The sequence below is a fragment of the Protopterus annectens genome, chromosome 8.part0, assembly GCF_019279795.1.
Source record: "Protopterus annectens isolate FY-2018-M chromosome 8.part0, PAN1.0, whole genome shotgun sequence".
Classification (NCBI taxonomy): Eukaryota; Metazoa; Chordata; order Ceratodontiformes; family Protopteridae; genus Protopterus; species Protopterus annectens.
Genome location: NC_056741.1, coordinates 1,018,680,001 through 1,018,696,802, shown reverse-complemented (window position 1 = coordinate 1,018,696,802; position 16,802 = coordinate 1,018,680,001). Strand labels below are relative to the sequence as shown.

The window sequence follows — 16,802 nt, the reverse complement described above, 5'->3', positions numbered from 1 at the left end:
TGCACAATCTCCAGTGTAACAGTCTCACCACATTATTATTGCTTTCAGTATACAGTCCCTCTGCCATTAGTGTGTCACAACCAGCAACAAGATGTGTGACTGTTTCCAATTCAGTTTTACAAAATCTACATATGTCTGTTTCTCCCACATGTTCATTGGACTTTGTAAACCAGCGTGTATGTAGCCCACTATCTTGGGATGCCAATATTAACCTTTCATTTCTTGATGTGTATTTACCTCTCCTTAACCATTCCTGTGTTCATTCATGATCAACATGAGGCTCTTCCAGACGTTTTCTATACTTGCAACTAGATTTATGTTTTTTCCACATTTCTTGCCTTCTCATCTGGTCTTTCACCTTATATTCTTTCTTTTGTTTTTTAGCACATTCAGTTGCTGCCTGGTTTTTATCTACTTCTGGTATAATTTCCATTCCTGTTTGATGTCGATATGCTTCTGCTAAATTAAGCATAGATGTCATGTTAGATTTATTCTCCTCATGTTTCAAAACTTTCACTGCATTTGGATACTGTGAGGTCAGCAGATATGTGTGGAGTCCCATGATTGTAGATCTATACATGTAATCAATTTCAAGGAGGCCCATCTCTCCTTCGAGTGGGAAATATATAATCTTGGTATACACTGATTTTTATAAATCATTTGGTAAGCATGAAGTATCCTTTTTGTTTTAATATCCAATCTATCCAACACTTTTTGGGGCCAGTCAATCACTCCAAAACTATAAGTTAGGCCAGGAAGAGCAAATTGATTTATGGCTTGGATCTTGTTCCTAGATGTCAATGCTGTTTTCAGGATTAATTTAAGCCTTCTGAAGTACTCCTTACTGAACTTTATTTGCATTTGTTAATGTTTTATTGCCGATCCTTCATCAATTCCCAAGTATTTATATACTCCCTCTTGCTCAAGTTCTTTTATATCACATTCTTGTACCAAACATGTTTTCCTGGTGCTGCAGTTTTCCTTTTTTAAAGGTGGCTTTTGCACATTCATCAAGTCCAAATGACATTCCAATATCATCTGAAAAAGTTTTGACAACCTGCAGCTGTGCTTTCAGTTCCTCATCTGATGAGCTATACAGTTTTAAATCATCGACAAAGAGAAGATGAGAAGTCATTAGACTGTTGTCTTCTAGAAGCCAAATTGTAGCCATGGCCTAAGCTGTTAAGTAAACAGCTTAATGAGTTAATGGCAAGGCAGAATAGCAATGGTGACAGTCACCCTGGAATATCCCCCTTTGAATTTTTATCCCTGGGATAATAATCTGTCCTTTATCATGGCTTAATTGCAAAGTGGCCTGCCACTATTTCATGGTTACTGTAATGTCAGGCAGTATAGGGTGTATCTTATACATTTTTAAGTACTCTTATCCATGAATGTGGAATACTATCAAATGCTTTTTTGTAGTCAATCCATGCCATACTTAGATTCTTCCCCTTCTTACAGTTCTCCACTATAACTTTGTTTAACAACACATGATCCTTTGCTCCATATGACTTTCTTTTATTGCCCTTTTGTTCTACTGCCATAATTGAGTTTTCTTCTAAATGACTATAAAGTCTGTCGGCGTCAATTCCCGTGTATAGTTTGTACATCGTTGGAAGACAGTTTATTGGTTTATAATTTTTAGGGTAGCTTGCTGGTTCACTCTTAAGTAAGAGCATTATTTCTCCTGTTGTTAACCAGTGCTGTGTGTGTATGGGGTGCACATATAAATAGTGCTTACTCATGGCTAAGTCCTCATGCAAAGAAATTAATACTTTAAGCCAAAAGTTAGGTACTGCATCTGGGCCTGGGGTTTTCCAGTTAGAGGCTTTTCTCAACTTTGTTTCAGTCTCTCTGGCTGTTATTTAATCCCATTTCATATCCTGTACCTTTAAACTTCTAATACTTTCTTTCTGACCCAAGCTTCCTATGGGGGAATACACATGTGCTTGCAAATATAGCAGGCACTACAGGCATGTAACAGCATGGAGTAACAGACTCCAGTGTGAAAGCGCATACCCGCAACCAATGTGAACACAGCCACATATAGTAAGCATGCTTAATATTACAGTATATGGACTGTCTGATCAACACCATCCTCATATGTGCCACTCACACACTAACCCTACATATACTGGGCCAATACACAGTACTAGTCTGATGCCTGACTGTGGTATGGGACATGTGTCAGTCTGGCCCTACAAACATGTACACTGATTGGGTACCATAAACTGGAGCAGCATGCAATGTCAGATAGAACAGGACCAAGACCAATAACATCTACCACAGTCTGTGCACAGTCCAAGTAACATATTCACAATAGACACTTTGTCAAAAATCACCATAAGTACACATACCTCACTACTGTTCAGACTACAACAGAATGTCCAGGTTTTGTCCTCAAATATAAGGCCTACTATACATAACATGTCTAGCAGCCTGATACCTCACTGGCTTGTTATTAGGCATGATGTCAGTAAATAATGTACTGTACATATGCACCTCTTACTGCATGGCATATGGACAAAGGGTGACAGACTTGGGGGACAGACGCACAAACACAAGGTCAATATTGACATATTGCTGCGATAAACTGAGAAAATTCCTGGTGTAACAGGGTTTGTTGTGACATATCTCTTCTGAGGGATATGAAGTCAGTAACTCACATGGATGTCACCATGTACTGACTGCAATCATCAGAGTATGCTACTGCATTTCTAAAGACAGGAAATGTGTGAGTAGCGCACCATATGTAAGACTCCAAACTCTGGCCAGTCTGCAGATATCCCTACATGTGAGAGTTATCTCAACCACATAACACTGTCATGCCAGACTTTAAATCATGTAGAACAACCATATCCACACAAACTCTGTTAAACCAACTTTACTTCAAATGTAGAACAGCAATACTTATATTCTGTCCCCATGTCTGGAACATCCCCCTCCTGTTTGTTGGCCTGTCTCCACTGTGTATGTTGTAAGAGCTATTTCCAACTACCCTCTGTGATGCTGTTTGTCAAACACCCACATGAAGTCCTGCTCACAGTGAAGGAATAGGGCCAACACCCACATGAAGTACTTAGTTATAGGAGTGTGTTTCCATGCAATTGGCTATAAGAATGATACTACAGCAGTTCCACATGGAGTTAGCATGTGGGGGACTGTAATTCTTGCACAGGCCATCAGCTGATCATGAGCATTCCTTACAAAACTCAAGTTTCTGCTTTTGCAAAACAGATGTACTTTTTCTCATCCACCAGAGGGGGGGGGAGTAAGAGTAAGAGCCAAGAGTGTTTGTGTATGATCCATGGGAGGAGAGTGGTATCTGGGTATTATAACGGTTGCCTATATTGTTTACTAATCCATACTGTCACATAGTAATTGGACATGACTGTACACATTTATGGTTGAGGATTGTCTATAACAACCTCTACAGTGTTTGAAAACTGTTGGCCTTGTAATGTGGACAATGGGACTATAGGTCCTCAATATAATGATGTAGCAAAACCTATACTGCAATGGATCCTGTCATTACACAATCACCCCACCACCCCACACAGAATACTGATGACACACACTTACCAGTACTGGGTTTCAAACCCCTACCTGATTATGTATTGCTATTACAATGTTACACAGTTATTTCACGTGCCACAGAGATTACATGTTGGAGAGTTGTCCAAAGGTATCTTTGAAGGTGAGTGACATCAGCAATACTGCTAAATGAGGGGTAACAGAAGTGTACCAAGTGTGAATGTCCACAAAAGCAGGTGTCAAGGAAGATACACACATTCTTTCAGGGGAGCACACACATTATCACAGTTGGCAGGAACAGGATTAGAACTCCTGCCTAACTAGTTTGTCTGCACTACAGTATTACACAGCTATAGCAAGCACCACAGAGATTATATGGCTGAAACATCACCAAAGGGTTATTTCAAGGTGAATGACATCAGCAGGCATGCCAAGGTAGGGAAATGGGAGGTGTAGTGAGTGTGAATGGCTTCAAAATCATTAGTCTCCACACACACACACTTTCCAGTTCTGGGTTTCAAACCCCATACCTTGGTATCTATTGCTATTACAATGTTACACAGTTATTTCATGTGCCACAGAGATGACATGTTGGAGAGTTGTCCAAAGGTATCTTTGAAGGTGAATGACATCAGCAACAGTGCTAAAGGAGGGGGTACGGGAAGTGTACTAAGTGTGAATGCCCACAAAATCAGGTGTCAACAAAGACACACACACTCTCTCAGGGGAACACACACATTATCACAGTTGGCAGGATCAGGATTAGACTCCTACCTAACTAGTTTGCTGCACTACAGTGTTACACAGCTATCTCAAGCACCACAGAGCTTATATGGTTGACACATCACCAAAGGGTTATTTCAAGGTGAATGATATCAGCAGATTTGCTAAAGTAGGGCAATGGGAGGTGTAGTGAGTGTGAATGGCTTCAAAATCTTTAATCTACACACACAAACACACACACACACGCACACACACACACACACACACACACACACACACACACACACACACACACACACACACACACACACACACACACACACACACACACACACACACACACACACACACACACACACACACACACACACACACTTGCCAGTACTGAGATGCATAGGTTTGTTGCTTCACAGGTGTGTAGTAGATGAATGGGCCTGAAGGCTGTACAAGTCTAGGCAAAGGGAATACCTTGGCATCAGGCCACATGACAATAGTCGCCAGTGTGGCTCAGGGGTGTAGTCCCTGGAGTGGTCCCCACTGTTGTGCATTGTCTTCACCATCAACTCATCTGGGTTACTATTGTGGGTGGCAAGTGATGTGCAGTGCTTCCCATGTATGTGATCTACATTCCATAACATGGATAGTGTCTGGGGTGTGCACATGTCCCACACGCATGTTCTTTGACATATGGAAGTGTACTTGAGGTCTCTGGGGCATGTCGTGTGGACAGATTGTTATCTTCTGATGTAGCATTCCTGTCCTCATTTGGTGAGACCTGGCTATGGAACTGAGGTCATGCTTGCACCTACATTGACAGCATGATACATGTATTCAGTGGAGTTAGTGGTATCTGTCCATACAGGGCATGTATATAAGGCATGGTATTCCCTTTGTGGGTCACATTTGCAGACTCTACAGTTGTTGCAGGTGTCCAGCTGGGAACATAGCAAAAGGGCCACTGTAAGCATTTATTTGTCTACTGTAGGGATAGAACAGGGTGCCATGTCCTTTTACTTTCTGGATAACACACAGTAAGGAGATGTAATACATCACAGTACTCTCTGATGTCAGTGGCACTGTTGTGGTCAACAGGCATGTAGTCCACTGCAATCACACCATGGTTACTATCTGTGAGGCAATATGCAGAGAACTACCAATACAGTGGTTGTTGCCTAGCCAAGTGTGTTTGTGTATGAGATATGGGTGGAGAGTGTTCTCTGAGTAATAGAAAGGTTGTCTTTATTTTTCACCAACCCATAATGTCACATGCAGGGCTATGGATTGTCTACACCAGCCTCTCTGGTGTTTGACATCTGTTGTTCTTGTAAGGTGGACATTGTGACATATACTAGGTCCACAACATAATAATTTAGCAAAACCCACCCAACAATGCCTCCTGTTATTATACAATCACAGCAACCTCCACACAGGATACTAATGACAGAAAGACACATAATTGCCAGAACTGAGATTCAGACTCCTATCTAGCTATGTACTGCTACTATAGGGTACCACATTTATTGCATACACCACAGAGCTTATAGGATGGATGTTGTCCCAAGATACTTCTAAGGTGAGGAACATCACCAGCCCTTGTAAAGACTGTCACTGGGTGATGTATTGGGTGAGAGATCCCCAAAAAATTTTTATCCTAAACCCACATTTACATTTGCCAGGGGTGAGCTTCAAACCTCTATCTAACAATCTTTACAGATTATTATGTCACACATTAACCACATACACCACTGACCTGCCATGGTATTAGGGCTGGCAACAGGTACTTCTAAGATGGATGATATTTGCAGGACTGCTAAAGTCAGGCTCCCAGATGTGTACTGGGTATAAATGGGCCAAAATCTTTACACATACATATGTATACACTTGTCACAGATGAGATTCAAGCCCATACTTGTGTAGTTACTGCTGCTACATTGTTCTGCATTTATGGCACACTCCATGGAGCTTACATGTTAGAGAGCCTTCCACAGGTAGTTTTGAAGGTGACTAACATCAGCAGCAGTGCTAAAGGAGGGGTAAGGGGAGAGTAGTAAGTGCAAATGTCCATAATAGCAGGTATTATCAAGGGCAGACACACTTTCTCACACAAACACACATAGCTTCACTGTTGCCATGTCTGGGATTAGAACTCCTACCTAACTAGGATGTTATACTATAGCATTACACAATTATCACACATGCCACAGAGCTTATAGGGTTGACCTTTGTCCAAAGGGGTATTTCAAGGTGACTGACATCAGCAGGCTTGCTAAAGAAGGGCAATGGGAGGTGTAGTGACTGTGAATGGCCTCAAAATCATTAATTTCCACACACACAGAATTTCACAGTTGCCATGTCTGAGATTAGAACTCCTACCTAACTAGGTTGTTACACTATAATATTACACAGTTATTGCAAGTACCACGGAGCTTATGGGGTTGAAACTTGGCCGGGGGTTATTTCAAGGTGACTGACATCAGCATGAGTGCTAACATGAGCAATGGGAAGTGCAGTGTGCGTAAATGGGCCATAAAACATTCCTCTGGAAACACTCACACAATACTCAGTCACACACAACTTTACATTTGACAGGACTGGGTATACAAATGCTAGATGAATACTGATTTGTATTATCATGTTACACAGTTATCACAAGCACCACAGACACTATAGGGTTGAGGGCTACCAAAAACAAATGTCTACAATGATTGACATCTTCACTTCATGTGACATTGTCCAATTGGATGTATGGTGGGTGGGACAGGCCTCATGATGGAAATCTCTTTGTCACTTTCTGTCTCTCTCTTCCTCACATCTCTGTGTGTGTATGTTTGACCTATTATAGTGTGTTGGCCTTGGATATGTGTGAGCATTCCTATCCAATGTGTGTGCAAAGCATGAATGGTGTGCAATGTGGTGTGTGTGCACAGACATCTGCGACTGACAGATATGTATAGTCCACTGTTGTTGTCAGACATGGGCTTCATTTCTCTAAGTGTAGCAGCATGCCCATTATGACCTTCTGTGCTGAGTGTGTGAATCCATTCCAGGTAGGTTGTACTCCAGTCCAGGATTTTGTGTTCTACACCTACAGCTAGCAACCTGTTTCTGCAGGATATCTGTAGACAGGTTGACAATATGGGATCACAATGGGCAGAAGAAAGTGGGATACTGTAATTATTGTGTCTGTGCTGCTTGTGTTACATGGTTGGTGTTAGCAGAGATATTCAGACATATGTACTGTTTTACACTGTGATGTATTATGTCAACTACTGACAGATATACTTATTTGCTTACAGTTATTTCCTTGGAAATACAAAATGAATGAAGCTGTGCCCTGTATTGTGGTCTGCAGCCTACATATTCTTGCACACGCATGCCATTCTGGAGGGGTAGCTGTATACACTTGCTGATGGGTCTGTGTAAATGGTCCAGCACCTTAGTACTGTGGTGGCTGAGGATCCCCTGCTTGTACATCTATCAACATAACAGAATGGCCATATCCTGCTGTGGTCATACCTCTCAGCTGTACAGATTCACCCAGGCTACCCAAGACAGGGCTCATATATCTGGTCAGTTCCCCTTCACATTGTGGTTTACAAGCAGGTTTGTAAGCCACCCATTGCTGGGTTTGCAGGCAGGGGTAGTATGGGCACACATCTGAGTTTCAGACTTCACACACTCCATGGCGTCCATGCTTCTACACCCTCCAATCTGTTATTCTATCATCTTCCTAACATTATGCGAGTGATATCTTTGAAGTATCCCTACAGTTGTCCCTTCATCCCACCATAATTTAGGGGATGGTCCACAGTTCATGCAGTACGACATGGTGGGCATGCTACTGAGATTTGTCGACATGGCCTTGCATTTGTGTTCTATGGACTGTGTTATGTTGTTAGTTGGGACCCCATGAGATAACATACATTGGCAGTATGGGTGAGGCACAGGTCTTTGACAGAGGACTGCAGTGCATTTGGTAGTGATGCAGGCCATCTGTAGCAGGCCAGTGCATTCTGTCACTCCTACAGTCCCTGGCAGCAAGCCGCTGGATTTCCCTGGGGTGACAGGTTAAGTGTGTGAGGTGTTAATGGCAAGAGTTCCTGTCCATATTAATCCATTGTTCTGGATAGTGGCAGGGTGCTGCTTACAGCTAAAGACACACCTGCATCGGACACCGCTTCAGCATGCTGCATTCTCTGGGTATTCCCATACAGAAGTGGAGGTCATACTGTACTTATTCCCATCAGCAGGGATATGACTTTCCTACTTTGATTTTTAGCCAGAATTGAGGATTCATGGTTCCACCCATTAATTGTTGCTGGTTATGGGCACACATTTGTAAGGACTCATGGTCATTTTTACAGAAAATTGATCAATTAAAATTTGATGAAGACTATGGGTTCCTTACAATAGATGTAAAACATTGATATACCTCAATCCCCCATGAAGAAGGATTAGAGTGGATAAGATCTTCTTTGAACAAGGAAGGTGCTGATACAACAGAGATCGACCTGGTGCTCGAATTATTGGACATAACTGTATCCAATAATTTCTTCCCATTTGACAATGAATATTTTCTGCAAAAGATAGGGGTGGTCATGAGGTTACCTTGTGGGTCAAGTGGAGCTAATTTAGTCATGGCCCAATGGGAGTTCGAATTTATCAATAAGGTTAAATGCATAAAAGACGAGATCATCTTCTACACATGCTTCCTTGATGATATCTTCATCATCAAGGGTGATAGAGATAAAACTGAGTCCCTGGTTGGTTATTTTAATAATATCACAAGCTTTTTAAAATTCACATCTAGTTTTAGCAAAGATGAAATTAGCTACTTAGACATCAACTTAAAGAAGGGTGTTCATAACTGGGGTTATACAGCAAGAGTGTATAGAAAGAGTACATATTTGAACTCCTTTCTGCACTTCACAAGTAACCACCCCTACCACCAGAAGTGCTCTGTATTTAAAGGGAAATTGGTAAGAGCTGCAATAATTGTAACTCTGAAGGAAGACTTCATAAATTAATGCCTGACCTTAAAAAGGATGTTCCTCAGTAGAGGCTACCCTGAGAAATTAATTGAATCCTTGACCTTAGAAGTGAAGCTCAAGAGATGTAAAGGGTTTTATGCACCTGTTTTGAGTATCACTAACTGTAGAATCCCTAATGATAAAAGTGAACGGAGGAACATCATGAGAGAGGTGAGCTTGAATTCTGCTAACACGTTCCCCACGAGCTTGATCACCAATTTCAGTATGGATAGCCAGATGATTAAATACATCTTAACTTAAAACTGGGATTTAATCAAAAGTAATGCAGACTTGTCATGTAGAATAGTGGACCCACCTAGGATTACATACAGAAAAGGTCCAAATTTGAAGAACCTATTGGGTGGTAAAATATTAAGGAAGCCTAATTCGGCTGACATGTCTAGGTGTGAGAACTGTAATTTTTGCAGACATATAGGGGCAACTAAATCATTTGACAATAGTAGCATGAATTATAAAATCAGGCATAAAATTCAATTGCAATTCAAAGGCAGTCAAATATCTAGCCAAGTGCCAGCAATGCCCTGCCTATTATATAGGCAAAATGGACCGTAAGGTCTGTGAATGTATCTACGAGCACCAATAAGCTATTGGCAAGGGCAAGCTAGAAAATGCCTTGGAGTATCATGTGTCATGCTTTGCAGGCCATTCTTTCAAATATTCAGCTATTGATCAAGTTGCACATAACATAAGGGGAGGCCCGAAGAGTTTATAATTGGAAAAACTTGAATTGCTCTGGCAAATTAAGCTAGATGCATATAAATATCCAGGGCTGAATGATGCCTGTTCGATCAAAAGCATTCTAAAATTGAAAGGCTTGGAAAGATAATTTTTGATATAGAGTACACATTGACGTGACCTTTGAAATAGAAACTTAATATGAATTCAATCAGGTCATGCTTATAATGTTTAAGCTTATATAGCCATATATTTTTTAGCATTCGGATGATGTACAATTTTAGATGCCATTTGTTACTGTGTCAACCCATGGCACCTTGAAGGGTTTCATGATCTTTTAGGGAGTTAGACTTTTTATTGAAACGTAATATGAAACTGACTAGCTTATGCATAGTATCCCTTAGTTATATACTCTAACTCTTAGATGTTTTACACTTATAGATCTCATCATGTGTGTTTGTAGCACTTCATAGTGGCTAGAGTTGTTTAAGTATTGGTGTTTATAGGAGGTAACTATATGAAGCTTGTATGAGGTTTTTTGAAATGAATTATATATGTATAATGCTTCTAGATTGATCGCCCCCACCCTATACAGGGTATGTTTAAAAGTAGTTTTTTCCCTTCCTGGTTCTCTGACTGATTGGGTCACTTTGAAGAGTCTTTCTCCTTCCTGCCAAATTAATCTATGGTGGTTCATTAAAATGGCTGAGTGATGGTCACAATATAACATAATATCATCATCTGATATGCCCAGGATCAATAATTTCATTAATTCAGACTTGTACTTCCCTGGTTCAGTGGGAGGGTCCATTCTGCTTAACACTGCACATAATAGATCTTCGGAAGATATCTCACAATAGCAGAGATTCTGTAAGAACTGGATGATTTGTTTACCACCATTAGTTCTGTACTTATAAATTGATAATTTATGCTCGGAAGAAATATGAGCATGCTTTAACCTGGTTAGTGGGCTGGGCTTACTGCTGACAACAGGGTAGCCAGTTGCCAATACAGCACGCCCACTAGATAACGTATCAGGGTATGGGGTGGAGACTTGATTTGATGGATCCGAGAATGTAAACCATCAGAGACAGAGTTTCTTAATATTCAAAGGCCTTGGTTTGAATTGTTTCCCCTTGCAAAGATGCCTTATTAAGGTAAGTGTTTTCTGCTTAACTTATTTATGTAACGACAAGGGTGACTGCATGAGTAAATGACCAACAAAAAGAAACTCTATACTTCTGACAGTAAGCGACAGTTGTTGACTGCCATTCCATTATGTTATCATGGTACACTTTATAGTGACATGCACTTAGATTTGGTACATTGATTCAAACTGTTTTTGATATATTTTGGATACATCTAACCAGAAGATCAACTCATTTTAATGTTTTATGTGTTAGATGGTTGTGTTACTTTGTATTGTAAGTATGTGATTGAGTTGCCTGTTGTATCCGTACTTGCATTGTGGTTAAAACATTTAACTAGGTTTCTTTATATACGATTTTTTATATATGACTTTCCTCCTTTGATTTTTTAACCAGAAGTTAGGAGTTATGTTTCTGCCCATTAATTGCTGCTGGTTATGGGTGTACAAGTGTTAATTATGCTTTTAATTATTGTAACATTGTGATAGGTGTTTTTGAAACATGTGTTCTTTAATTATGTCTTTTAAATGAAATGGTATGAGAAAACTGTTTTTATCTGAAGAAGTTCAACCAGGGGAGTTAAACGAAATTGCACATTGCATTAAAAAGCAATAATACTTTGAGGCTTTACTGGAGCATTCCTGATTGTTTTTCTTTATAGTAGTTCAGTTTTGTTTTAGTATGCTGATTTTTTACCTTGTGGCTGTGCCAGTATTGAGGATGGAGCTGGAGGGCTGACTATGTCGGATGCACATAGTACACTCCCTATACATGTTAAAGAACAGGTAGTGTTATGTTTGGCATCCCTTTCACTAAATGTGCTAGTCAGGGAGTGGTGTCATTCCCTGGGTCCCTACCATGTCAGTGTATGTGCTATGCATTGCCTCTTTGCCAAAGCCTGGGCATACTGGGCACACCTTTTTCTGCCTACATGGGCAGGCTAAGGTTGTTCCTCCTCTGAGTCACTCTGTGCCTGTGCTGGCCTTGGCAATGATGGAGGTGGCTGTGTGGCTCTGCCCCGCAGGATCCTATTGTGTAACATGGCACATACAATGAAAATTTGTATACATGTAGCTGGAGAGTACTGCAAGGCTCCACCGGATATGTCCAGGCACCGTAACCATGACTTGAGCATCCCAAACACATGCTCTATTATGATTCTGGTTTGTGCGTGTGCCTCATTATGGAGTTCTTGTTCGGGTGTGTGTGCCTTTCTGATGGGTATCATCAGCCACGGCTCAAGTGTAACTAGCATCCCTCACTAGGTGGCCATATTAGATATCTCCACTGGCAAATCTCTGGTACAGCTCTGCCATATGCCAAATGTGGGAGTCGTGATAGCTTCCAGGGCTGCCAGCACACACATTCATGATAATGGCCTGGGCATCGCACATGACCTGGCAGTTGATGGAGGGGAAGCCCTTGCAGTTTATGTAGACCCTACCCCGCTCACTGGGTTGTGCTTTGATGTGTATGTGCGTGCAGTCTATAACACCCACTATCTCAGGGTATTCTGCTCTTTGGTGGAAGAGATGTATATTGCTGGTCAACGCCTCACGGGTGTTGAGGAAATATATGTGCTCACCGGCATGTGCTGACATGACATCCAGGAACTGGTGTAGTATCCTGGATGCTGCTGCCTGTGAGATCCCCATGATATCCCCAGTCGGGCTTTGGAAGGTACTTGTGGCTTGTATTCTTAAGCCTATACATACCTTGGTATCAACTGGGATGGGTTCTCCTCTGTTGGTTCTGTGTATGAGGCGTGGCCGGCACAGCTTGGCACAGCTCAACAATTTGTTGTAGGATCTAGCTGTCCACCCTATAGCGCTCCACTATCTCCAACTCATGTAGCCCCTGGTAGGTTACCCTGGGTCTGTGCACTCTTCTCCTTCTCCTCACTGTGGGTTGGTCACCAGCATTCTCATTCTCACCACTCTCAGCTTCTTCCACATATTGATGTATAAGAGCTAAAGCAGCCCCTATCATTTTATTAGTTTTGTCAGGTAAAATTCTCCTGTCTTTGTACACCGGTGGTGTAGAGGCTGTGGGAAAAACAGAGTAAAAGGTGTTTGCATAGTTTATTGTAGTGTGTTGGGCAGGGCTGCTGCTTGTGTAATTGGCTGATTCTGATTAATTTCACCTGCCAGCTATGCTAGCTCTCCTTGATTGGCTTTCTACTGCTGTTTTGCCTTCCCATTGCCTTCCTGTTTAAGCCCCGATGTGCGCTGCGCATACCCAGTGCTCAGATGTGAACAGAGCTGCTATTTCTTTCTTTTTTTTTTAAACCCAGTGCGCGGTGTGCACACACATTTAGGCAATGTAAACACTGCTAGGATGTCTCAGACACACCTCCTTTCCTTAGCTGTGCTTAGCTGAGGGCAAACACGGACCACAGAGCTTCAATAAGCTGACAGCATGTATGACTCTCTCCCTTATGAGGTCATCTACCTCTTATGCTTATACCGTGGTGTTGCTGCACCTACACGGTTGGGTGCAAGCTAACACTGAGGGAAAATCTGTGATTCAGTATCGATCCCCTCATTTGCATAAAACTAACTGTTAATGCATGGTTACAAAACTGACACTCAGCCTTCCCCATTAACAATAACTATTATATGGTATTATTGTCTTAAGCATGCCATTGACTATTATGGCAGAATGCTGATTTTGGTTTAAAAGCTTATTTCCAACTTTTTTCCTTATGTTCGGGCCGATCCTGTTTGCACATCGCTGCCCTATGCTTAAACGGCCAAAATTGGCCAAAAAAAAAGTTATTTTTTATAATTTTGCAACTATTTCCCATGCCAATGACCATATATTTGGGCATTGGTATGCCTACTACATTAAATACATGCTTTCTTTGGAGCTGTCATGCCTCCATTTTGTAATTTGCAGAAATGATTTCTGCAGGTTACACTATTCCTGCACAGATGCCTGCCTGCTTCCTGGATCACTAATTCAGCTCATTTGCATGTTTTTCACCAGCAAATGGGGTAATTAGCATACAGGAGCTGTGTCCATGCAGGAATAGTGTAGGAGCGCGTGTGGACGTCCCGGGAGCTAGTTCCTGGATCGCTCATCGGTCACACCAGGCAGAGCTTGATGATTCCCAGGGAATGTGTAGTATTCCTTAAATTAATATTTCAGTTTACAGTGTTTACCTGTTTGTAACTATATTATGTTTTACAGAACAATAAGTTTGCAACAAGAAGTATTTTGATATCATTTTCATTGGAAGTTATAATTTTCTAGAACTGTCTGACTGTGTGCAACATAAGCCTATACATGATTCGAAGATCAGTATAATTTATTCTCATCTTCCTACACCACCTCCCCTGTACAAAGGGAGTTGTTTGTTATAAAGTTATTAGAGTTATCTTAGATCTTATGTGCAGGTGTCACATGGCTTGTTTTTGGTTATCATTTTCTCATTTGGTCATCATTGCTGTATAAAATGTATGTATTGCTGCACAAGATTTCAATCTCTTTTTCATACACTCTTTATTATCTGTTTGAATTTTATTCTGTTATTTTATTCTGATTTAATGTATACTTGTTTTAATTATGTTATGTTTATCATTCTTAGCTACATGGCCCATGTAGGGTCTGAAAAGCTTCCTCAGACTTTTTACCTTACCTGGTAAACAAATGTTAAATTAAAATAAATAAAATGTATAAACATTTGAAAGGGAATATAATTACCTAATCTTGAAAGTATCACAATAATAAAACAAAGAACCATTAGCCAATGATTTCCTAAGATTCAGGTACTTACTGGTTAATGATCAGATCCCATTTTGCGCTTGATGAAGGGCTGCTTTTTAACGTGGTCCAACATGAAGACAGTGTCATCACAAACTGATTTGGGTCAATACCTGTAGCTATTAATCCAACATAGAGTGTATTATTTACTGGGATTGTCACTACTTTATCGGTAAAACGCTGGCTATAGAGAGAATCGTGGTATAACATCATCTTTGCTTGATATGTTCCGAAACTAGATAATTTTTCATAGATAACACTGCAAAAAAGGAAAAATGAACAATAAAACTTTATTAGCACGTTAGCTAATGTGTATGTCCTAACTACTTTAAAATCACATTGTGTGGCAATAAATTTAAATATTTTGCCACATTAAAACATACAAAAACATTTATACAGTTTGTATACTTGACAGAGCATGTCACTGAGTAATATGGTTTAAGGCCAGTTTAATGTTCTTATCACTGGATTTAGAAACAGCCCAGCCATGAATGATTAGACTGAAACTAAAAAGGCCCTTTAGTGCAGCCATAAAAAAGAGCAATTCAAAGACATATTAGCTGCAGTGAGGAAAAGATCCCTTTCTCAGCTAATTTGCATGTATCTGAACTGATCAGTGATTACCACAAGAGATAAGCACTTTCCTGTGGTAATTATTATTGGTGGCTCATGCATCATGTTGCAACAGGAATGTCCCATACTCACTCCCCCTCACATATGCACGCACATACACACACACACACACACACACACACACACACACACACACACACACACACACCTGCTATACCCATCTTCTAAATAATCCCCCCCTACTGCAACTGTCCAGGCAGACACACATGCACACACACACACACACACACACATACACACACACACACACACACACACACACACACACACACACACACACACACGCACACACACACTCACACACACACACACACACACACACACACACACACACACACACACACACAGAAACACACACACACACACAAATTTACCTGATACCACTCATGGCTATGCATGCATGTATATACACACAGCCACACACAAACACGGACATGCACACCTTACTTTGTCCAATAATCTCCCTAGCACTTACTTGTAAATCTGGTCAACTTCTTTGAAACAGTCACCAAAGCCATGGATGAGGGGAAGATGGTGCACACCACCTACCATGACCTGGCCAAAGCCTTTGACTGTTCCCCACTCGGGCATAATAGATAAACTCTCTCAACTAGGCATCAATCCATATGTTACCAGATGGGTAGCAAACTGTCTCACTGATAGAACCCACCTAATCAAAATAGGGGAAGTCACCTCAAGCAGTAGACCCATAACAAGCAGAGTACCCCAGAATCGGTCTTTAGGCCTCTGCTATTCGGGATATACTTCACTGAGGTGCAGACCAAAACCAGTGGGCTATGGCTGACCAAGTTTGCAGATGACTGCAATATGGGCACTGTCATCAATTCCTCAAGTGATGTGGATGTCCTCCAAGAGGGTGAAACCCAGACAAATGACTGGTGCCAGAAACATGGCCTCAAGCTGAATGCCAAAAAAATGAATCATCATCCCCTTTGGGGAGAGTGACATTCCCACATATTATCATATTAATATCAACATCCTAAGCATGTAGTCAGTCATGAGGGATTTGGGCACCCAGGTTGATAGCAACTTGATTTTTGACCACAATGTTGCTTCTGTTGTACGGAAAGCTTTATACATGGCCCACCTCCTAAGTAATGGTATCTCATCAAGGGACAAGGAGTTCATAACATCCCTGTATTCTTCCCTTATAAGGCCAATTAATGATTACAATCCCCCCTTCAACATTTACCTCACAAAACACATGCAGCAGCAGGAGAAATTACAGAGGTTCCTCACCAGAGGAATC

At 41.1% G+C, this 16,802-nt stretch overlaps 1 protein-coding gene across 1 annotated transcript in view; it reads right to left on the bottom strand.

Annotated features, from left to right (window-relative positions):
- LOC122809199 (alpha-tectorin-like) overlaps positions 1–16,802 on the bottom strand; it is a 1,556,410-nt gene that overhangs the window by 101,770 nt on the left and 1,437,838 nt on the right. Inside the window, exon 21 of the mRNA XM_044080507.1 lies at positions 14,913–15,158. Coding sequence (XP_043936442.1) covers positions 14,913–15,158 — 246 coding nt within the window. The remainder of the gene's footprint in view (positions 1–14,912; positions 15,159–16,802) is intronic.